The sequence below is a fragment of the Centruroides vittatus genome, unplaced genomic scaffold (assembly GCF_030686945.1).
Source record: "Centruroides vittatus isolate TY-2023 unplaced genomic scaffold, ASM3068694v2 contig_575, whole genome shotgun sequence".
In the NCBI taxonomy this organism is placed as follows: Eukaryota; Metazoa; Arthropoda; class Arachnida; order Scorpiones; family Buthidae; genus Centruroides; species Centruroides vittatus.
In genome coordinates, this window is record NW_027122344.1 from 133,363 (window position 1) to 158,551 (window position 25,189).

At 31.3% G+C, this 25,189-nt stretch overlaps 1 protein-coding gene across 2 annotated transcripts; it reads right to left on the reverse strand.

The window, feature by feature from the left end:
• Positions 1 to 786: 786 nt before the first annotated feature.
• Positions 787 to 25,064, reverse strand: LOC136979028 (galactoside alpha-(1,2)-fucosyltransferase 2-like). Of its 2 annotated transcripts, none has more exons than XM_067274904.1 (2): positions 24,809 to 25,064; positions 787 to 2,989 (listed from the first exon to the last, which is right to left on the reverse strand). In XM_067274904.1, the coding sequence occupies exons 1-2, from the start codon at positions 24,951 to 24,953 to the stop codon at positions 2,100 to 2,102; spliced, it is 1,035 nt and encodes a 344-aa protein (XP_067131005.1). In that variant the 5' UTR covers positions 24,954 to 25,064; the 3' UTR covers positions 787 to 2,099. The 2 variants fall into 2 exon arrangements, with proteins under 2 accessions (XP_067131005.1, XP_067131004.1); XM_067274903.1 differs by having other exon boundaries at positions 787 to 2,985; positions 24,805 to 25,064.
• Between the last annotated feature and the right edge of the window lie 125 nt (positions 25,065 to 25,189).

A 25,189-nucleotide genomic window follows, 5' to 3' on the forward strand; every position in this document is an offset into this window, starting at 1 on the left:
GTTGCAGGTCCCATTATGAGCTCTTCAATGATCTTTATTTTCTCAGATGTGATTTTTGTTACTTCTTTAGCTGCTTGAGTCTTTTTGATTATATTGTATCTTTATTAGATAATATTGAACTGCGGCCTACTGTAGACCTGTTCAAGCCATACTGCCCAGCAACATCAGACATCTGCCCACTCTCTATCTTTGCTATTATACTCTCACCTTTCGAAAATATAAACCGACGCAAAACTTAACGAGTGCCCGCCCGACAGTCTCGCAGATACTATAAAAGAATTGATTCTGTCAGAAAAATGAAAGGTTGGAATTACAAATGAGAGTTTCAAAGTTCGGAGGAATACTTTCCGATCAGTATATACCGAATTGAGCATCGATGTCGACGTTTCCCGCGCTCCGAGAAGTTTCGAATTGTTGCCTGAAGACAAGGGAAGACCAATCGGTATTCATTATTTAAGTCGCTTCTTCTTTTGTTTGTTCTGTGAGGTGTTCGTTGTCCGAATATAAAAATATTTCGCGAAACTGTTCGTTATCCGATTTGTTCGTTTACCGAACTGTTCGTTAACCGAGACCCACTGTATTTCAAAAGTACCGAAACCGGAAAGTTTTCGTCAAATTTTAGAAAACCCTAATATAATTAATAAACTGTGCACTTTACATGTATTTAAACGTTAAATGTTCTGAATAAAAAATTATTTTGAAAAACAAATGAAGAAAAACTAATTTAAAACAATGAAATTAAATTCATTGTGAAATTCGAAAAAGTTTTATATAAAAATGGATTCATTATTTAATTTATTAAATTTGGTCTGTGTTTATTATCAATCATTGTAAATTACAATAAATATATCAAAATACAATATATCGTATAACATTATATAGAATAATCATGGTTTAAAATGTGAGCTGCATTCCCGAAACAAATTAAAACTTTTTTTTCATTTTCAGGTCTTTCTACTCTGTGGGCAAAAGAGGGCCTCATTTCTAAGCTCATTATGGGTTCGGCTAAGTCCACAATAGGGCCCTCCACATTATGGGCTTAGCAAAACGAAGAACGGGCCCTGACATATCTGGAACAGTCTGCCCACGAGAATCTCCTGCGGTTCTCCGTCGAACTCTATCCCAGCCGGTTAACTTGTCAGCCTACGGCTCTGAGGAAGTTAACCGTCTCGGCCATCCAGCTGGCATTGAAGTACATTAAAATTAGGGATGTCCATTTCGGACATCCATTGGGGAAATCTAGTATATATAACTTATAATCAAATAAAATTTGTAATGAAAAGTACTTTCAAAAATTCAGTTAAATTTTACATATATGTAGTAAAATACAGTGCAGTATAATGAAATTCAGACTGTGATTAATTCCATAGAGGTATTTGTGCGAGGGATGGTGTCATGCCTTTTGACAACTTTTTCAATCTGGATTTTTTCTCCGTTCTACTCCTTGATCTGTGCGGTCTTCTTTTATAATTGTTTTATTATTAAACATGCTCTCACGTGAAAAGAAAACAAATGTATTTCTCTTGTGATGTAACTTTTTTTATACTAATAGTCACTACCCTTTGAAATTCATCTTCACTTTGTCGTTCCTTTGATACACACCCATATGTAAAATTAAACTGACTTTCTAACATTTCATTTTATAAAATTGTAAATTCTAAAAATAAAGACAAGATTATTTCCAGACTAAAACAAGGAAAAATACTCTTTTTTTCCGACTTCGAGAGATTCAGTTCAGCAGACAAACAAATAACGAAGAAAAAACAATCTTTATTGCCAATAGCTCCATTTTCAATAAGTTTATACAATCCAAATGCATTTCGCTTTCATACAGTCAAGCCTCATCAATGGATATCGAAGTCAGATTTAAAAAAAAAAAAAAAAAAAAGAGTATTTTTACTTGTTTTAGTCTGGAAATAATCTTGTCTTTATTTTTAGAATTTACAATATTACCGATCCCATTGTTTAATTTTACGAATTGCATTTTAAATTTACGCCATTAAGTTCTTGTTCGCACAGTTAAGAATTTTTAAGAATTAATAATTAAACATTTGTAAGAATCTATAATTAAATTACTTTTACACTCTGCTTAGCTTTTGTCACGGGCAAAACTTCGTTTTTTTATTGTAATTGAAAGTGTTCCAATAACCAGGTTTTGTAGTAGATATACCTATCCAGTTCGGTAAATATGTTTTATTGTAAGGCACATGATGCAATAAAAATGACGAATTTGGTGCTAAATAATCAGCAAAATATACAGTCTCGCCACCAGCCAAATATGCAGACCAAAATCCAAATGTTCCATAAGTTATAATGGTATGATTACATAAAGCTAAAGTAGCCATGTCGTATATAGGTTTCTCAGGTTCCGGTGGTATGGCAACATCAGGTAAATGGCCCAAATTTTTTCTACACCATGTCCTATCGTCACTAACTACTACAAAAATAACATCGTGATATTTTCTCTTAAAATACAGCATAGCTTTTTCGAAATATTTTAAATCAATTTCCCTTCCATCGTAATGTCTTAACCATGAGCAATAATCTGTTCTTCTGACATGGACACCAATTAGCAGTGCTGTTGGACGTTTTTGTTTGTAGGAATTCAAAATAGAAAAGGCATAAGATGTGATATAATCATGAAATTGGAATTCTTTCAATATTTTATGCCTAGCATGATGAAAAAATGTATAAGAATAAGGAAACTGATATCCACCTAAAAAATTTCTGTCGGCTGGTATATGTTTATCTTCTGGGTACAAATAAGTTCTTAAAGCATATTCTCTCTTCATATAACTTGGGACATCATAAATTTCACCAGCAGTAACACGAAAATAAGGCCTGAGGTAATTCATCATATAGTGAAACCCATATGGTGTTCTGTTGTTTAAATCTGCTAATCCAAATAATGTTGCATAAGTCCCCATTTGATTTCCTAATCTTCCTAAAGTATATTGAATAGTAATAAATGATGGATCTCGGAGGCTTTCTGTAAGTAAAAAAAAAATATATATATATATATATATTTAATAAATGAATAAGTGCATTATTACTATAATTAAAAATATTATTTAAATAATTTAATATAGTATAGTAATTTGTTTTAAAAATGATCAAATATCGAGTATAATTCATAACTGTTGCTTTCCTTTGGCTGATAGAGGAGTCTATTGCTTTTCGCTTATACTCCGGAAGAACAGGAGGATGATCGCTCAGCGACCGAAGAGTCGGCCTTATAGAAAATAGCCAATCCGAGAAGACATCATAACTGTTGCTCTTTATGTTAAAAAATTTCAATAAATTTAAAATTTAATAAAATTAATAACTCAAAAATAAATCGTTGACATTTTCACCTAAAAATGAAAATAAAAGAATATCTATATATCTATAGTTACGGTAGTAAATACAGTAGAGAGTCGTTAATCTGTACCCGGGTAATCGGAATCGCCGGTAATCGGAACGATTTTCAGTCGGACTGTGTCGTGCTGAATCGAACGTTTTTGATACTAGATTTACTTCTAAAGTATAATTTTCATGTTTTTATATTCTTCAATATATTTATTTTGTTTGTACAAAATGAAGAAAGAATTTTTAACGATACGATAGCCTCGATTATTATTATAAAAATTTTCGTTAGGCTTAAAATCGACGAAAATTCAACACGAAGCGACACGCAACAGAGAAAGATTTCAACATCGGATAGGTTAAAATATTTTTTCGTACATAATCGGTAATCCGAACAAATCACTAATCTGAACAACCCCAGTCCCCAATTGATTCCGATTGACGACTCTCTACTGTATATCCTCTTTAAACGCATTATTTCAGCCTAGAAAAAGTTAAAGGTTAAAGTTTAGACTTTGCTACCCCTTGAAATGCCCTAAACCCCTTGAAATGGTGCTTTGCAGCACTGCCGGGCAGTACAAAAAAGTTTCAATCTCTCTGCTTTTCAGCTTCTGTGCGGTAATATAGAGCCAAAAAATGCATCGAATAAGCTTCAAAAAATGTCACACAATCAATTGGATCAAAATTTCATCTATACGTGATCTATATTCTGCCAATCATACAAATCCAGCTTAGCAATTCAGAAGTACTTCTCCTTTCGAAGATTTAATCGGCGAAATACTTATAGCACTTTTCACTTAAAAGTTTGTCGCAATCTGCATATATTTTGACAGTAGTTATTATCTATTAAATATTTTCTTTATAGTTTTTGTATTTATAGTTGTTTGAGACAAAAACAATTCCTATACCGGCAATAATAATGGCGGTGGATTCGGTTTCCTTACGGCGGGGTTATATTTTATCTTTTAAAACTAGTTAAGTAACGCTACATCAGCGTGTAGTCAGAACGAAGCTGCTCGCACCTTTATTTTCTAGATTATGAGGAAAAAAGAAACAAAGAATCATTCGTTCTCGACAATATATATGATTTCTATTGGATTATTTAAAGGTGCAAATATAAGGTCAGAATAAGCCATTAATTAATTGCTATGCCAATGTCTCATGAAATTCTGTCTATCACTACAGGCCTTGGACTTACAGATTGACTCGTTGCGATCTTTATTGTAACTCTTTAAAAATACTATGTCAGTTATTTTTTTCACTGTACTCAATGTAACATAGATAAAACCGATAGCTGTTTTTTTTCCCTTATATCTATTTTGATTTTTGGAAGAGTTAATTCCTGTGATTTATGTATAGTCATCGAGTATGCTAAGGTAACAGGAAACTGTCTACGAGATGGCAATATACTGCCATCGTTCGAAGTGCGTGTTATGGGGATTATTGGAGACAGATTATCATAGATGAAAGGTCCCTGATAGCTATCGAATTCCACTAAAATAAACAGAGGAAGAGCTGGAGGGCGAGCATTAGGAACATATATAATGTAGCGTATAGTTCCTAGTGAACTATTGACGAGACCTCCTTGCACCCATAAGTTGACTCTCAGAATGATTCTGGCATTAACTGAGAGATTTAAATACTTGGAGGGACCGAGAGACCAAGAGCTTGAGTCATCTTTGGACGAAGGCAGGGCAATATCTGCAGTGTTTTCAGATGATATATAACAGGCATGGGCAAGTGCGGCTCTTTTTGAGTTACATGCGGCTCTTGCTGAAAGTGCTATCCTTTCCAGCCTTACAATACCATCCACCACGATAGTACAGAACTGCGGCTCCCATGCATTTTGCAAAACCTACATTTCGGCTTCCACTGAACTCTTGCTTGCCCACCCCTGCTATATAAGCAAAAGGGCATCCAGTTGACTGCAAGAAGTTTTCGTTGCTTTGTTTAACTTGCTCGTTTGTTGGATATAGCTCTACTTCCGTTTGGAACTGATCGAGTTCATCTCTGGATAAATAGGCTCGATTTCTTGTCGTCAGAATGTTCAGATCCGTATCAGAGAAATCACCCGAAGCTAGATGTTGTAAGACATCTGTGAAGCAACTATCTGCGCTATTTTGTCTATGAGAATTACTAAGTACAATGAACTTCACAAAAGAATCAAATGCGAATGTAATGTAATGTCCCAACAAGGTCCCTATATTGTTGGGACATTACATTGTAAAAACACTCGAGTAGAGAGGAGTATCTTTAACAGGAGGAAGCTGACGAAAATCACCAAAAAAATAGATAAAGAATCCACCAAACGGCTAATCTTTCTCGGGGTTTATCTCTCTCAATCTTCTCTCGATCATGTAAAGCATTCTTGCACCAATCATTGACATTTCATCGATGATGATGAATTTGAGCGACTTCATCTCAATTTGGAATCTCTGCGCAGCTTCTCCATTTAAAGATCGAAATTTCGTACTAACGATAGGAAGACGAAGGAGAGAATGGATCGTAAAGCCATCAATATTGATCGCTGCTGCACCACGTTTTAAAAAGAAAACTTGTTTAAACTTATTATTCTATAAAGATTCTTTATATTTGTTGTGTGTCCAGTTAGCGACATTTACCTTTCAAAATTACCGTTTTAATGCTTGTCATATTTTCCGACCACCAGATGGCGCTTCTACACGTGCGTGCAGGAAGCGACTAACACTTAACTTCATGCATTCCTTGTCAACAAAATAACTCTAGAATGAGTTGTCCGATCTTGATGAAATTTTCCACGACGACTCACATTCACTCAAGGATTAACTGATTAAAATTTCAACTCTCAAAAATGATCCATACTGAAGAAAAAAACTTATATCCAGTTCTACAAAAACGGATCATTTTTGAAAGTTGAAATTTTAATCAGTTCATCCTTGAGTGGTGATGAGTCGTCGTAGAAAATTTCATCAAGATCGGACAACTCATTCCAGAGTTATTCTGCGGACAAAAAATGCACGAAGTCAAGTATTAGTCGTCACTACGTTCCGACAATTACTTACTTAATTTTTGAACTAATTTTTTAATTAAAATTTTTAAATTATATAAATATTTTTCCTAAATATCCGCTGGCGCATAGCCAATCAACGCCATTAATCCAAAATAATTCTGTGTTTCATACCGATTCCTAAATCTACTCTTCTGTAGAAATTACTTGTAAATCAAAATCGTCACGACATTTTTTCTGTCCCGAAAAAAAAATAAAAAATAAATAAAAACGGCAACACCGAAAATCGATAAATGTCATGAAATTTTGAACGAGTGGGTGGCAAAGCCCCATACTATTCTTATAAATACATGTATATAACAGTGGCGTGCGGTGACATTTGATGATAGGAAAGCTGTAATGATCAAATATCGAGTATAATTCAGCTGTGTTCCATAAAAATGTGTTCCAAAGCTGTGTTCCATAAAAATTAAGCTGTGTTCTGTACAAATTATAGGCCTAAACAAATATTGGAAATGACAAGAATAAACAGTTTATTTATTTTAATTCCAAAATAGATATATTAACTTGAAACAAAGATATAAAAATTTGTTTATGAAAATAATCGCACAATACAAGGGAAGCGGTGCTTTCACAGTTTCCACGAACTGCACGCCACTGGTATATAATTATAACAAATACTATTAGCATTGCAACATAAAAGAAACATGTATATCACATATTAGCGGCACGTTTGAGCTCCGCACCTACTAATTTATCAATAAGTAAAGTCATTTATCTGGAAATGAAGACAGACAATTGTCTATCGAATCTCAAAATTACAAAGTGTATTTACTTTACTGTAAAATTACTCGAGGTGAATCAAAAATACCATCCTTGTTCTTTTTCCAGTACTTTGAAACCATTTCGTTATTTTACTAATAATAATATCGTTTCCGAAGTTGTTTCCGGCATTATATTTTTATCGATTTTAAAGACATTTTCTTAAAATTAATTTCCTATAAAATATTTTCTAGGAAACCGAAGAAAAGATAAACTAATTTTTGTTTTGTGACCATAATTTAGATTTCATATATATTAGCAATTTTGTTAAATAAACCAAAAATATGTATAAATGGAAGCATCAAGAAAATCTAAAGGCATGTAATGCATACGAATTTTTATAATGTTAACTAAAATACTGTAGGCCTATATTATCTATTAAAGCACTACGTGTCTATTATGATATCCATTTCATTTTTATCTCACCTCAAGCATTGCGCGGTAATTATACAATGTACGATAGAAATCAAGAATTTTATCATTAAATGTCGATTATAACAACATGTAAATGTCATACTTGACATAAGCAATCTACATAAACAAAACATATCACGTTATGTAAAACTGTGTTATCATTCCAATTTAAAAATAGGCTACATGAGAAGTTCATATTTTTTGTTGTCTCTTTTGGTTGTAAATTTGTTTTATTTTATTAAAAAATTTAATTTTCTTATTGTGATAAAATAAATCTTACTTTATTACTATAAGTAGTCTGCAGTCTGTTTATAAATTTGTTTTTAAATTTTTATTTTATGCATATTTTTATTACCGTATATTGACATACTAATTTAAGTTATATGATTCTACTCTAACTTCCTGTAACTATTCTAAGTGACAAGTTACGTAAAAGTTAGACGTTTTGTCAGCTTTGTATATTAACTGGTAGCGGATGTCTTAGCTTTATTCACAGACTTGGTTTTGGATCCATTAAGGATGCGACGAGAATTATAATGATCACCTTTACAATTGCACCATGTGGAGGCACTGACTCACCACCTAAAAATGCGTGAAAGGCGACTACACTGGTTCGGACATGTTCTCCAAGTAGCTCCACCCAATACTGTCATAAATATTTCTTACAATCTGAAAGTCATTGGTTGCCAACCACTTGGAAGACCAAAACAAAGATGGCAAGATACGATCCATGCAGATCTAAAGGCCACTTGTGCTCATTCAGATAATGCGCAGTATCGAAACAAATGACGGTGAAAGATCTAACCTGAGGATCATGCCCAAGCGGAAAAACGCTACTATGAAGAAAAACTAATAAAAATTTTAACCAGTTATCATATTTCATAAAGACTATAAAATCGTTATATATCATCTAGTATGTCAAATATCACCTAGATTTTTTATCACAAACTATTGCTTTATAACAGTTTAGTACCGGCTGCTCTTACAGACTCTTTCTGCGTACATACATAACGAAATTTCCACGACTTTATTCTTAATATTATCGAAAAATGTTGAAAGATTTCGAATATATTACTTCGTAGTGTATTTTATTAAAATTTTATTTGCCTTTCAAATTTTTATCATTATTACACAAAGGTTAATGAGTAGGCTATAAACAATATTTATGTTTTGTAATCCTGATAACAAACGTGAGTAAAGAACTCTTACGTAATCTACATTTTATCATCATACATTGGGTGGAGCAAAATGCTTGCTTGCTTGCCCGCCTTTTGGCGGGATGATTAGGCATTATGGGCAAAATGGGGCTTATTCGGAAGCAGCGATGTTAATGGCAAAAAACAGAAAATTTTCAATAACAGAAATAGATTTTGTATTTCAATATTTACATTTCAGAATATGAAACCATTATTTATAAATGAAATACTAAATCAATAAGTATATTATAAAGTAAAATAAAGTGAATTTTGAAAGGCCTACAATAATTTATTCCAGGCATGAAAAACGTATTTGTTGTGATAACTTATTATTAAATTTCATTTACATCATTTCTTTTTCCGTGTAGACAAGTATGAAAACGTTACTTTTTAAGTTAATAAACGTTTATACCATTATGCAGAACATCTCTTTCTACGAATTATGCAAATACTTTAGATATTAGTACAATTTTCAGTAAATCAGTAGGAGGATTAAGTCGTAATTGATCCATATTTAACTCACTATAAAATAAATATTTACTTTGTCATACTTAGTTTTGATCTGAATCCATATAATATGCATGTATTGTACGATTATAACCGTACAGTTCATCACAATTTTTTAAAAATTTTCTCATCTAATTAACAATTACAACTTATTCTTGTAAATTACAATTTTAATCATTTGTTTAAGAAGAAAAAGTCAAATTAGCTTAAAATTTCAAACTTAAAGAAATTTGAATCATTACAATTACAAGTATTCGACGTACTGTACAACACGATACTTCTAAAACACGGTTCGAAAATTGGGGATATCCCTCGTACAACGCGACTTCCGGTTTCGCTCTAACACGATTTTGGAAATCTGCCGTAGAAAATTTCACAATTTTTAAACGTAAACTTCGTTATTCGATATATATATATTTATTTACAAGTAAGCACGCGTGTTGTCTCAAATTTGCTCATGGATTTTAGAATATTGAAATTATGAAATTATATCATATTTTTCGTCAGGTTTACTTTAATGAAAACTGATAGGACAAGGAAGAAAAAAGTTGTACTGACTTTCCTATCAACCAGGTGTCGTTGTCGTTGCTTTCAGACTATCACTGTGTTTTCTTTTTTTTTAATAAATTAATCTTCGTATTTAGTAAAGTTTATTTAAACATTTTTAGGCAAGTGTTATTCAACTTTTTTAACCGTAGGTAAGTAATACCTACGGTTACTTCATTCGTAAAAATGACGAACAAAATACAGCAATATCTCGGTATTCGAACACAAATTCTGGAAAAAAAAATCGCTCGGTATTCAACTGAATAAACGCGACCCGCTAGAACAAATTTTCGGTTAATAACATATTTTTATTTCGTCATACAGAAAAAATTTATGATAAAATAAAAAAATATGAAAACGTTTCTGATACTTCTGATCAAGATCAATAAAATAGCTCAGAAGATGATAATACTTTGTAAAAATAAAACGCCTTCGTTTAACTAAGATTAATATTAACACGTAATACAGTACTTTCAATTGTGATTGTTAATTAATTACTAATTGGAAATAAATTATCGATTGGTTTAATAAACATATTTCTCGTAGTAACGAAAAAGAATACAGTAGACCCCCCCTATAACACGGTAGATAAGTTCCGTGTTATAGGGGGATCTACTGTAGTACACTTTTGCTAACTTCTGAAACGCAATCCTATGTTTTGCACTAGTCCTTTGTTTGGTATAGCACAAATTAGAATAACAAGCACGCAAATAAGTATAAAATTTACAATTAAGAGATGCTTGTTTCTGCTTGAGCCATCATGACAAATGCATTCCCAATCTCATATGTACTATACAAGTGGTGTCCTTACTCATGGGAGCCGGATAACACGGCATTTTTTGGAACGTAACTACTGTGTTATACGTGGGATACCTGTATTAAGTATGAGTTAATAACCTTTCTTACATCTATAAGGAATATCATTAATCAGATTCATACGGATTTCTAACGAATTATATATCATTACAATGATGTTTTTCGATGAAATTATTATTGATAATATTTGATAGTGAACGGCTGTACATGACAATATACAGCCGTTATTATACAATATACAATTAGTTTAATGTACTTTCATGTACTATTAATCATTGTGATGAATAGGAAAGCCGAATAACAGCATATGTAAAAATTTTATTTCACACCTGTGAGGTCAAAGAACCATTTACTAGATGAATTTCGACAGAGATAAATGTTTTTCAACTAATAGTCAGAAACAGCAATAATCACTATAATGTTTAAAACATAATTTTTAAAATATTTTTTCTATTTATAGTTATAAAATATTGAAGTTTTTTCTTTTAAGAGGACAAGAAACGGAAATTATTTTCTAGGAACATTTTGCAATTATTGTACGATGAATGACTATCGTATTTTAACTCATTATATGAACATTTTTGCATATATATTACGTATAAAAGTAGACTTAAAAATTAAAATTCATAATGTGATGATTAATTTACTCTTTCTATCTAAAAAGTTATGAGTATTTATTTAAAATTATGAATATTTAAGCATTATAACGAGTACCGGTGATGCTTCTTTGTATTACTTAATATGATCGATGAAGTTCTGTGTAAATGAACGTACTTTACAAAATATAGTAGTTTATAATATATAGTATCCTACGGTACATAAGAATAAAGATTAACTGAATATTAAAATCCTAAAATACGAAATAATTTATTTAAATTCTTGAATTTTCTAAATTAAAATTGATGAATGTATTAATAAATCGGTTCTTAATATTTTTAACACTTAAAAAGAACGAATTCTATTTTTGTGCTATGTGCATTCGTTTATTTTACAGCTAAAAGTTTAATTTATAATTAAAGTAAAGAACTTCACTTCCTTTCATTTAAAGAAACTCAGATTTATCTCCATCAATACATCCTATTGCAATAATTATTAATATCAGAATTTAATTTACAATTCAAGTTACAAAATAATTTCGTTAATTTATATCCTAAATGATTATTTTTAGGATTTATTTTACAAATTAAACTAGATGTCGTTTATAGCAAATTATTCTCATTTCGGAGAACAAAATGCGGTACTGTACATAGCCACAAGATCGATAATAACCACTTAAAGCTTACTTTTTGTCAACATTGGAGAGTCATAAAAGTGTTTCTTTGTAAAAGTTTCATTATTATTATTTTTAATATTTCGAATTTAGTTCCACAAGCACCAGTACATCATTGTTGTAGCAACACCATAGTTTAATAAATCGATTCAAGGATTGATTCAAATTTTTATAATAATTTTAATAATATAGTAATCGAAGTCTTATTTATGATAATTTATGTTATTATTAATTTTAACATGTATCAATTTATAATATGAACGAGCAATTATTTATTGTGACATCGTCATAATACCGGACTGCAATTTTTTATCGTATTTTTAATTTATTTAATTTAAAATATATGCTGTTGACCTCAAATTAGTAGTGTCTTGTCCCTGTACATCATAATTTTCCTATTAAGAATGAAGTCGTGCCGGTCATCTGTCTAACTCCATTCAGGAAAAAATTTTGAATTGAAGTAATATCCGGTTCAAACTGAAAGTTCGTATATAGTTAATCGAAGCCTTCTGCTCCTAAGTTGTCCATATCTAGTCTCGTCTTTCATTTATCTAACTTCGTTCTCGAGATTAAGAAAAAGACGGACGGGCGGACGACAGTGAAAATTTATAGGTCTACAATTTTTTTCAAATTATTGCAGTTTTGAGATAAATTTATTGACACAATAGTAAATTAATGATTACGTAAGATTAAATTATGACATACTTAAAAAAATTATAAGAATAAAACTATGTAAACAGCTTTCACTATATTTTTAGTTTACGTCATATGTTTCGTTTTTTTTACAAAATTATATTAATAATTTAGCCTCGATAGTTTATTTTAATTATGAAAATTTTTATTTACTATAATTTTTAAAAAATTCATGTTAAAATTATCCTTGTTTTTAAAGATAAAATATTTATAAGTTTTAGCACCAGTACATCATTGTTGTAGCAACACCATAGTTTAATAAATCGATTCAAGCTTATTACTTTCCCGGCTGTAATACATAAAAAAGTATCGCGATCGGTCAAAATTTGGCCCTCCCTCCAAATTTTTACATTTTTGTACTCAGGACACCTTGAAACGTCGAGAAATGCAAAAAAAAAAAAAAATTTGGGTTTTTTTTCTGTATGTATGGATGTTTGTGTGTGTGTGTGTGGAGCACGATTTTGTTCACCCTCTTTCAGACTTAATAACTCCTGTGGTTTTTGTCGAAAATTTCTGAAATTTTGCAGAGAGGGTCGTATATTAGGGGGATTGAAGCTGTTAAATTTTCGTGATTAAAGATCGAGGGATTGGAGGGATAAAAGGGATTGCGTGTACCTCCAGTAGGGTCACACTTAATGACAATTTTACTCGTTATTAACATTTAAAATTTTTATGAAACCCATCTCTGCTGTCAAAATTAACTCTTGTAATTTTATAATAATTTTATAATAATTAAATTATAATTTTATAATATTTTTATAATAATTTTATATTAATAATTTATAATAATTAAATTTTATTTTAATTTTATAATAATTAAAAATATAAAATTTTAAAAATAAAATATCATAACAGATGGCGCCACCAAATGTTTCTGGGAAAGTTAAGCAACGTGTTGCTGGATATTTTTTTCTTGACTTTTCAATTTTTATAGACTTATAAGTTTTTCAAAATTAGCAAATTTTCAAATCCAAATTTTCTAAAGTTCAATATTATACTTTTATAATTTTATACCTGCATTGTTTAAACTTAAATTATTTTATTAAAGACATTGAAAACAATTTGATAATGCCTTTGTTTACCATCGAGATATGACACGAAATATCTTCTATATTTATGTTTTATAGCATTTTTGTGTTGACTTTCCTTCTCCGACTAATTATCGGCATTCAATTTTCTGTTTACACTTGTTAACAGGAGATTAAGAATTGAGGTTAAGAAAAAGACGGACGGGCGGCGACAGTGAAAATTTATAGGTCTACAATTTTTTTCAAATTATTGCAGTTTTGAGATAAATTTATTGACACAATAGTAAATTAATGATTATGTAAGATTAAATTATGACATACTTAAAAGAATTATAAGAATAAAACTATATAAACAGCTTTCACTATATTTTTAGTTTACGTCATATGTTTCGTTTTTTTTACAAAATTATATTAATAATTTAGCCTCGATAGTTTATTTTAATTATGAAAATTTTTAAATTATTCATAACGTTTCTCTAGCCAATGAAAATAAGTTAGAGCCTATTTAATTTTCATGGCTAGAGAAACATATGCAAAGTCAGTTCCATTCCTGGCCAGACAATAAATCTGAAACGTAACAACGATCAACATGATAGCGTGAAGACAGTTTGGAATTGTGGTGTCCCAAAGGTCCTTCGAATAAGTGGCTTTTCATGTTTTTAATACCTGTTATAATATTATAGGTATATTGATCCGTTCTGTTTTACTTTCCCTGCTGTTATATATATAACAGGAAAAGTATTCTAATCATGTAAAATTTGATCCTCTTGTCTTAAGACCCCTGAACCCAAAAATGTAAAAAAAAAAGGGAAAATATCACAGGATATGTATGTGTGTGTTGTTGGCATCGATTCCAATTAATATCTCAGGATGAGGTAAGGATTAAGAAACGAAGTTTGGCTTGGTAACTTGTATATAAGGGACATTTATGCTATTAAATTTTGGTGGTTACAGATCGAGAGGCGAGATAAGGAATGGTCATATGTCATATCTCAAGTGGGGTCGAGTCGGACTGAATGAAGATTTTATTCGCAATTAGAATTTACATTTTTTTAAAAATTCATTTCTACCCTCAAAATTAAGCATTTTGCCTATAAAAAGGCAAAAAATAACTTTTATATTATTAATTTATTATAAAAAATAAATTAGTAATATAAAAGTTATTTTTTAAATAAAAATTCATAACGGATAGTGCTGCACACAATTTTAACTTTGTACTAATGTGTCTTAGTATTTCTTAATCATAAATATTTTTTGCCGGAAAAGTTATGCAACTGGTTGTTTGGATTTTTCAGTTACAACATTTTGTCCTTTCGTAGTTATATAGGGACTTGTAATGTCTTTAAATTACGAAACGCAGATATGGCTGGATGAGTATAATGAAATCGTAACGATTCGTTACAAAGATGTGGGTTGCTGACAAAAACGTTACATAATGCTAGGATCTCCACTCTTGAGTAACAATGATTTGTTTTTGTTTCCGAAGAGTTGTATAGCAAACCATACTGTTTATCACTGCTTTGTGAATAATTAATAAAATAATGTTAGTACAATTAAGTGGATCGTTCGAGAATATGCGTTACGTAATTTTGGGGGTGGGTATATACGATGCATTATGGAGCGTTACGAAAACGTCGGGTGGTAGCTGAAAAATATAAGAATAGCGTTACGTAACATATAGACGATCCCTGAAGTTTTTTATAGCTGTTTAACTGTAACAAAACAAATACAATCCATATTGAAATATAAAAGAAAGTTAACACAGATTGTTTCATGTATATATTACGGGCATACTTGTGCTGCGTGCCTGCTAATATGAACATATTCAAATTTTATTAGATATTTTGTAGGTCAAATTTTTTATACACAGACAGATTATATCGAAATTTATCGAATTGTTATGTCTACAATAAGATACGAAAACGCTATTATAATTAATAACTGTATTTCATCATTGAAATGAATATCGTCAAAACTAATATTAGGCTAAAATTATATTTTTAAAAGATTATTTTAAGTAAATAAATAAAAAAAATTGATACGCAAACTAATAAAATACTTTTTCTGTCGATTATATTGACACTTCATAAAGTTTCAAGGGCAAACTTCAAGCCAAGAACGGTTTAGACGATAAAAGGTGAAGATTGACATCAGGTGATCGAAAGTTTAATTTTCAATATACAGAGTAAAATCCGTCATTTTGATTAATTCGTCAAAGAATAATTTGCTCTTTGGTTATTTTTATAGAAATAATTCTTAAGAATTCATTTTTTGTATTTTTAAATTTTAGATATTTTTTAGAATTGTTGTAATTGTAACTTGAACCCTTACATTCTTAATAAACTTATTAACATAAATTGATTTTTGCTTATTTTATCAGTCAGACTTTTTTTATGACGCGTGACATTGAGAAAGGATTTTTAAAGTACTTTCACCATTTCTTCGTTCACTGTTCAAAAATTAATGATTTTAATCTTGAGAAAAAAAAATTAGAGAATAATAAAATAAAAAAAAGAATAGATAATCTCTCGGTGAAGAAATTTGAGTTTTCGATTTATAATTAATTATTTATATTTAAAAATTATTAAACTGTAGAAACATTTAAGCAATATACGGATATATAGTTGTTAATTACTAAAGAATAGTAATGAATATATTTTTGTTATTATGTATTACATTATTAATGAAAACATAAAAATAATTAAATAGATGATAGACTGATAATATATGAAGAAATACAGGGTAAACCATAACCGTTGGCAATAAATATTATTCGCGTATTAAATTAAAAGTCCCAATATAATCCATGAGTTAGAGCCTATTTAATTTTCATGGCTAGAGAAACATATGCAAAGTCAGTTCCATTCCTGGCCAGACAATAAATCTGAAACGTAACAACGATCAACATGATAGCGTGAAGACAGTTTGGAATTGTGGTGTCCCAAAGGTCCTTCGAATAAGTGGCTTTTCATGTTTTTAATAGATTACAGATGCAGTCGACCTGAATTTGCGCTTAAAAATTTGCATGCAACGTTCCTGTATTCTGTAGAAATGGTGTGATTTTGTGACTGAATTACAAAAATTGTATGACTGAAAAATTACTAATTATAGCTTAGAGGAGTTTTACAGACATTTATTATTTACATAGTCGTGCAAATGGAAACATAACAGAAGTCGTTATCACGAAACCTTTCTTTATTACCAAATTTCAGATGGAAGAATGTTTACTGGTATTATCGTCTTAGAGAACAACGATCATTTTCTTTACTGAGAACAAAAGGCCAGAACGCGCAGAATGCCATAAAACGAAGACGATATTTTTAATCGAATAATAAATAATCTTTATATTAGCTCAGGAGCGCTTTTTTCGTAAACATGGTCTTTCTCGAACAACTGCTGTGCAAACTTTGCATAAAAATCATCTTTATCCCTGCCATTTTCAATGTGTCCAGGCACCGACACATGACTATTTTCCATCTAGATTAGAGTACTGCTACTGGGTTTCGCATAAATGCATGGAAAATACTCTGTTCTTGTTAAATATTCTCTTTGCGGCAATGTTTACGAGAAACAGTATGTTCAACTCTCATAACCAGCATAGTTAGACTGAGAACAATTCATACCAAGTTTTGCCATCTTGGCACCAACATTAATTCACGATTGATCAACTTGGCCTTTATGTTTCGCCAGATTCTCGGAAGAATCGTGTCGAGTCTTTTCAATGAATTGGGTAAAAAATGTTATTCTGGAATTATTAGAAAACGTTCCCTAGCATGGAAAATAACTATGTCGTTCGTTTACAATGGAGTGCCCTTTTATTTTAATATTTTAAGAAAGTACAGTACCTTTAACGTCACTTGATTCATATTTACTTCAGTTTTATTTTTGGGATCATTTGAAATTCTTTGCTACTTTATGACAGTCGTGACCGTTTTTAACATCTCGAATACAAGAAAATAAAAAATAAGCTCTAACTCCTTTCCTGCGTTTAATTATCTATATTTATTGAGACTTTTAGATTCTAGGTATAAAATGTACGCATTTATTACCAGCAGTTACAGGTCACCCTGTATAAATGTTAATGATTTTTCTAGATAAGTATAATTAAATCTATAAAAAAAAAAACTACTTTTTGAATCATTTTCTCGTAAAAGTATGCATTTTATACTCGCTGTATAAGTCGACCCCTAATTTTGAAAACAATCTTTTCAAAAGTAGAAAGTAGATTTATGTGATATTTCGTTATCAGACTATACATAAGGTAATGTGTCCTTAACGGTGGAACAGCCGTGCGTAATCAAATTTTTCGTAAAGGAAAAAGTGAAACCTGCTGGAATTTTGAGAAAATTGAGTGCACAGTATGAGGACCAAACGCTATTGAGGGCAAGAGTGTACGAATGGTGTCGACAATTTGGTGAAGGATGCGAGCTGGTGGCAAATGAAGCACACGGATATGTTCGTCCACTGCAGTAACGCCAGTGAATAACGCACGAGTTGAGCAAGTTATCCTGGAGAACCGGGGAATAACCGTGAGACACATTGCAGACGAAGTGTCCATCAGTGTCGGTAGTGTTGAGAAAATCATCCACGAGCACTTATGTTCCCTAGAGATGTGTGCCAGATGGGTTCCCGGACAGTTGACATGTAATCAGAAATGGGTACGAAAGGAAACATGAATTCGCTTCTGAATTCGTATCGAAGGTGAATATCATTTGTTTGGGCCCCTTAAAGCGCACGTGGGAGGAAAGAAATTGATGATGAACTTCAGCAAGTTGTTCTGTGCTGGCTACGACGTCAGTTCACTTCTTTCTACGAGAAAGGTATCAGGGACCTACCCCGCCGCTGGGAAGTGTCTACATACAGATGGAGAGTATTTCGAAAAATTGACGTAATTTTACATGTTTTGGATATTCCTTTTTGTCTGTAGAAATAAAAGTCTCGTTTAACCTTGAACGACTATTGTATTATAAGATTAATGAAATTGCGACAAGAAATTCGAATGAAAATTAATAATATCAATATTTATACAGGGAATTTATAATCGTTTCTTCTATTTTGATCTTACCAAAGATATAGAAATTGTTTCATTTTGTGATTATGTTACGGCCAAGATTAGAGAAAGATTACAATGGAACAAATAACACGAAGGACAGTAGAGAAACTGCTGAAACAGATTTATAATCGAAGATCAACTGGCCGAAGAGGAAAAGGAAGACTTACAAAATATGGAAGGATACTGTGAAAGAAAATCAACGTCTCTTGATCGCAACAGATGTTCAGCTGATGCGTGAAGACCGAAACACATATTCTATAAATCAACGGACTGCATGTTTCGGATTTCATTTTCAAAATGAGATATATAAAAACTTCGAATTATTTAAATTTATACGAATTTCAAGGGAATTAGTAAATTCCAACACAAAAATCAACATATATAGAAATTTACAATTGAGCCAAATTTACATTGAAACAGAAAGTGGAAATGATTTTCTTAGAAATATTACATCAAAAATAACCCAAAAATATTAATGTTTTCTAGTAGAAAAAATGTTATTTAAGTAAAGCAATTTGTTTGTTTATGATGGTACATTTCAAACTGTACCAACAATATTTAAGTAACTGTATACGATTCATTCTTATTTTGGAGATAGACTAGTATGAAAATTATGAACCTGCCTTTGTTATTGTCTTTGAAGCATTTGTTATTTGCGCCGATGACACATCGCACAAAATTGGTCTATATTAGTTTATTCAGAACTATTACAGAAATTGCTGTAGATCATGACTTAACATTAGATTATATTTGTACCATAACAGATTTTGAATTAGCTGCGATGAATAGTATACGAAATGCTTTACCAAACACACAACCTCAAGGATATTCGTTTAATTTAATGCATATTTCGACACCTACAATCAAGTAAAGATTTGAGGAAAATGCTGATTTTTCATTATCTAAACCGCTATTACTTTGTCATTTCTGCACGTACGCAATGTCATGAACAATTGAAAACACTTTTCTCCAAGAAAATTTCCTTTTTTAAAATAACTGGAAAATTTTTATATTTATAGTAAATTAACACAGCGACGTTATACATTTCGAATACTTCATCCATCTATTCTTCACCAGAAATTTAAAATATGCATAATTTAATATTTCAAAATTTACTAAGAAATAATTAAAGATTAGTCTCGCAGATGACAGTTAATTGTTGAAAGTTCTCAATTAAGAATTTATAAATTTATTCTATGGAGCTTCACTCGTTAGCTCTCTTATTCCCAATATAGATTATTTGTACAAAAATTACGTGACGATTCATCGATTCCAGTCGCAGTTTCTACTTTTAGTTTCCTTATCGTATATATTGCGTATCCATAAACGTCTAGAAACCCTTTTATCTGTATATACACAGAACTATATATTTTATCCGTAAATCCGTCTACTTGCAGAAAGGCCTATATAGCCACTTTCTCCTGAGGGAAAGCTGTGTAGGCCTTCCCTCATCCAGATACAACTCGTTTCTCAGGTTTCGTTCACATGTTCAAAAAACAAATTTTTTTTTTAATGAAAGAAATATCTAGTTATTTCATTTTCCAGTTTTTATAAGTTTAAACATGTCATTTGAATGTGTAGCAATAAGCCTTCTTTATATTTTTACTTTGTTTAATTAATAGTCTTTGCCTCAATTAAACAACCCTATTAATGCTTAAAATCGAACAATAATTTCTTTTCGATCTAAATTGAAGAAATCGCATTATTTCAAATTACAGAAAGTATTTAACGTGATATGCCGAATCATTCTGTACAGCATTATAATTATTTTAGTAAACTGTACTAAAATAAAATACATTCTAATAAAATACATGTACCGTAATTTGATTTTTCATTCTAGATATTAAGTTTATATCTTATAAATGTCAAAACAAACAAAATCGATTGAAATATGACACAAAAACAAAGTCATAAAAAAGAAAATCTCCGTATTTTGATCATCTGACTTAGAATTTCGGCATTTTGATCATTCGATATTTTTCTTTCGACGTTTCGAAGTGTAGTCACTTGTATATAATTTTTATTTATTTATTTATAACTTATTTATAGTACTCGTTCAGTTCATCTATTTAACTGCACTGTCCTCCAGTTTACCGTATTGTGTTACTCTACATAGCTAAACTGTAAAAAATAATAAGCTACGTTATGAGAAAATAGTACTTTTAAACCCATCGATTTCAAATTCTATAAATTCTATAAATTTGTATATAATGTTATACCTAGGTCACAAAATGGCGGCGGCTGGATTTTTTCCCCATCATGGCGACCGCGGTGGGGAAAAACTTTTTCCCTATAGTCGTGACGTCGACGCCTTGGAGAATTTTTCCCTGTTCGGTTTCATACCTGAGTTCGACGTTGGCGACTGTCCTGTAACCTCGAAACGGCGACTTTCGTGTGTGTAAATTTGGGACGGTAGAGGGAGCCTTTTCGTGACGTCGTGCGAGAGTAATATCGGCGGGTAATTCGTAGTGGTTTTACGAACGAATATGCAAATGCTTGATCTGTGACGTGAATTCTGTTCATTTCGATTCAATTTTATGCAAATTGCCTACCAGTTGGAAACGCCTGCTGCTGTGTTGCAGTTCGGTTGAACAGTCGTATTTCTTTTCATAACGATTTATCGGTTTCGCAGTAACTATTAGCCGTTAATATTTGTTATTATTACTTCCTGTATTTGTAAGTATTCCTATTTCTTTTATTGCAATATTTCGCTAAGCGTTAGAAAAACCTGTAATTAGAAATTAAGGAAAGGCTTTGTTTTTTTTTTACCTACATCCCAACCTCCCCTCTTTTAGTTTATTACAAATTGTTCGGAAATGAGTGATTTAGTCGATTTGCTTTCCAACGACGAATTTTGGTCGAAATGCACTTGCCGTGATTTTTACAAGTTGATGGAAGGCGAATTTTTGGAGTTAGGTGTACCTCCTCTTATCGATAGCGCATTTAAATTTGCTGCGAAATTAGGAATACAGCCGACCGAGGCCATTTGCATTTATTGTGATTCCCTATGCAAATTATACTACCGGAGTAATAGAGAAAGCTGTTTCCTGCGATGCACGAAGTGCCGTACAATGACTTCAGCCTTCGAAGGTACATTTAAAAGTAAATTTGGTCGCATTTCCTGGGGTAGCATTCTGTCGTTTATATGGAACTATCTTTGTCTGGAGTGTACTGCGACGACCTCTGCGATTGCGGCAGGCATATCTAGAAAGGCGGGTGTCGATTGGTCCAATCACATAAGGTTGGTAATGCTTATTGCTATGAGTAATATGTCATCATTTAAAATCGGAGGGCCAAATAAAACAGTGGAGATTGACGAGACTGTCATATGTAAGAGAAAGTACGAGAGAGGGCGTATATTAAAGAGCACGAAATGGGTGGTTGGCGGAATCTGCCGGGAAGACAAGAATTGCTTCGTATGTCAGGTTAACGACAGATCAGAAAATACTTTGAATTGGATCGTGTATAAATACGTAAATTCAGGCAGCACTATAATAACGGACGAATGGAAAGGATACGTGCATATTGACGACATCGAAGGGGTAGCAGTCGAACATAGAACAGTAAATCATTCGAAAAATTTCGTCGATCCCAAAACGAGATCATACTCAGAATATCGAACGGCTCTGGGGCTATTTAAAAAACAAGAAACACCTGCCAAAACACTATACTAGTGATCTATCTGACTCGTACATGTACTTGTTTATGTATAAGAAATTCTTGAATTGGCCCTCCAGGAAACCAGGCGAGAGATTTCAAATTTTTGCTCAACACTTACACAACATATATCCTGGCAGTGGAAAAGTGCCGATTTGGCGCGAGCCCGAAACCGTTCCTTCGGCGCCCGCGGCGATTACGAAGCAGAAAGGAAACAAGAAGAAGGGAAAGATGTCAAAAAGCAGGAAAGTGCTTCCACATCAAAAGAAGGAAAACGTCAATCGACCAATAAAACAGCGGCCGAAGGAAAAAGAACAGGGAAGAAAAGAAATGCACCGAAAGAAAATCTGGAGGTTAGCGAAACCGGGAAAAACTTGGATCGGACAGGAAAGAAAGAAAGGAAGAAGTAGCCAACGTTCATCGGAAAGTAAGTAAAAAATTACTTTTTCGCTTTTTTTAATTTGTTACATTTCGGTTAAAATCCGCGTATATTGTCGAGCTATTCAAGATGGCGGCCGGTCACGTGGCCATCTTGAATCGAGGGAAAAATTTTTTCCCCGTCGCAGTCTCCAACGTAAGGAAAAAATCCAGCCGCCGCCATTTTGTGACCTAGGGTAACATTAACCCAAAATCCTATTCACGAACCTAAATCGTTCAATACTATCGTGTCCCAAACACTAAATAAGAATACACTTATAAACTCCGTTTATTGTAATCAGCACTAAAATTATAATTATCGTTATTTTCGAGTAAATAAGTATTTTTAAGTTATCTTTTCGCTCCGTGAGTCTTACCTTAAATATTAAATATTATTCGTTTCAAATATTATTTGTGCCCATTAATTTCCATTTGTTCCTAATCATTTAAGTTGCTGGGATTTGTTTGAACTCTAAACAATAATTTCAAGTAGTAAATCTTCAAGTTATATAATTTTTAATTGCTTTAACGTAACCTCTTAATATTAGAATCAACTAACTAAGAATTTACACTAAATTCTTATTTCCTGACTCCGCTTTATGTTAACAGACGGCTATTGTTATCAGTATATGAGAGTGGTATTATCAGTAGAAGCCATTACAAATAATTTCTTGATATTGGATAATTTTTATAGTTCAGTATCAGAAAAATCCAGATTAATCTTAAATACAAAATATATTATAGTTTTAAATGTATATGTACTACGAAAATACCGTATTTTTGCGGAATGATCGGCATGCCGCATTTAAAAGGGGGTGACCAGCATGCCGATTAAACTGCGATTAAAATATAAAATTAAAAGTAATAAAAAACTCAATGACTTGTTGACATTAGTAGTAGAGATAGTTAGTTGTGGGCTATACTGACCATCTACCCTGACCTTAAAAATAACATTTTCCTCTGAAATTCCACACAAAACCGATGTTAATCGGTTTAAGCTAAGCTAATTTACAGCGAGTTTCTTAAATTTAGTATGTTAATTTTTGCGTTTTAGAATCAAATAACAATAAAAAGCACTTTCGAAATTCCAAAAGTATTTTACGTCATTAGAAATAAGACAAAATGAAGAAATTAAACATATAATCGTAGTCTTTTTATATAATGCTGACAGTTTCACAGTTTTAGAGTAAAAACTCGTTCGTTTTTACGTGACGTAACTTATTTGTTTTTTTAATGCGCCCTTTATGAGGGAAGTATAGCCTCACTTAAACCGGCATTCCCCCTCCCGGATACACCGGCATGCGGTCATTCTGCGAAAATATGGTATATAGTATTTTATATGATTTATTAATAAATTGGATGTTGAAAAATTAAATTTTATTTCATTTACGAATAAAAAATATATTACCGTATTTTACGGACTATAAGACGCACTTTTTTCTTCGAAAAATTGCCTCCAAAATTCAGGTGCGTCTTATAGTCCGTAGCGTCTTATAGGTATTTTTTTTTAAAATTGCTTAAAAATTAAGGTGCGTCTTATAGTCCGTAAAATACGGTATTATTATTATTATGTGAGATTATAACGGTTATAAAAAATGGTATTATTTTAAAAATCAATCATGTATATAAAATAAATAAATAAATAAATACTGATAAATGTATCAGACAATTAAATACAGTATAACATATTTCTGATCATATAGAGTTAATAATATAAAAAATATATATTATATTTCATTTATTTTGTAATTAAATTAATTATTAATTTATATAGTCTTAGTAACATTGGGCTACAATTCAACAAGTTTCAGAAAAACTTCAATTAAAAATTGCATTATTTATTTTATTGTTAGCTTAATATCCGTTTCATTCAAATATTTTTAATTAAATATTTGTAGTAGTAGTAAAACACTTAATATATTCTAGTTATAATAGACTTATATATATCGTTTCTTTACCCATTTTTTATGAATTTAAAACTTTTCACTATTTAAAACACTTGTAAACTTCGACCAAATATTAATAATAATCAAATTATGCAAATAAATTGGAACTTGCCTTCATTAATGCGAAGTGTTTCTCTGTAGTTTTGATATTTGGAAACGCTTATTATGAATATCACAATTAAAATTACAATGAAATAAGTATATCCTCGTCGTAAAATTTTTGATGCTAAATACTTGATGGAACTTCTCTTAAACATGTTTTATCGTCGTGTGATAATGATAAATTACGCCTTATTTTTTATTATCCTTTGACATAATGATATTAACATCAATAACAATAACCGTCTCTGTGAAAAATGTTCAAGCCAGTGTCGTGTTCAATAAACCAACAATCAGTCGAACGGAGTTATAAATATAAATATTATTGTACGACCTCTGGTGAGTTATTTTTCAACTAATTTAATATAGAATTTATACAATAATATATATATAT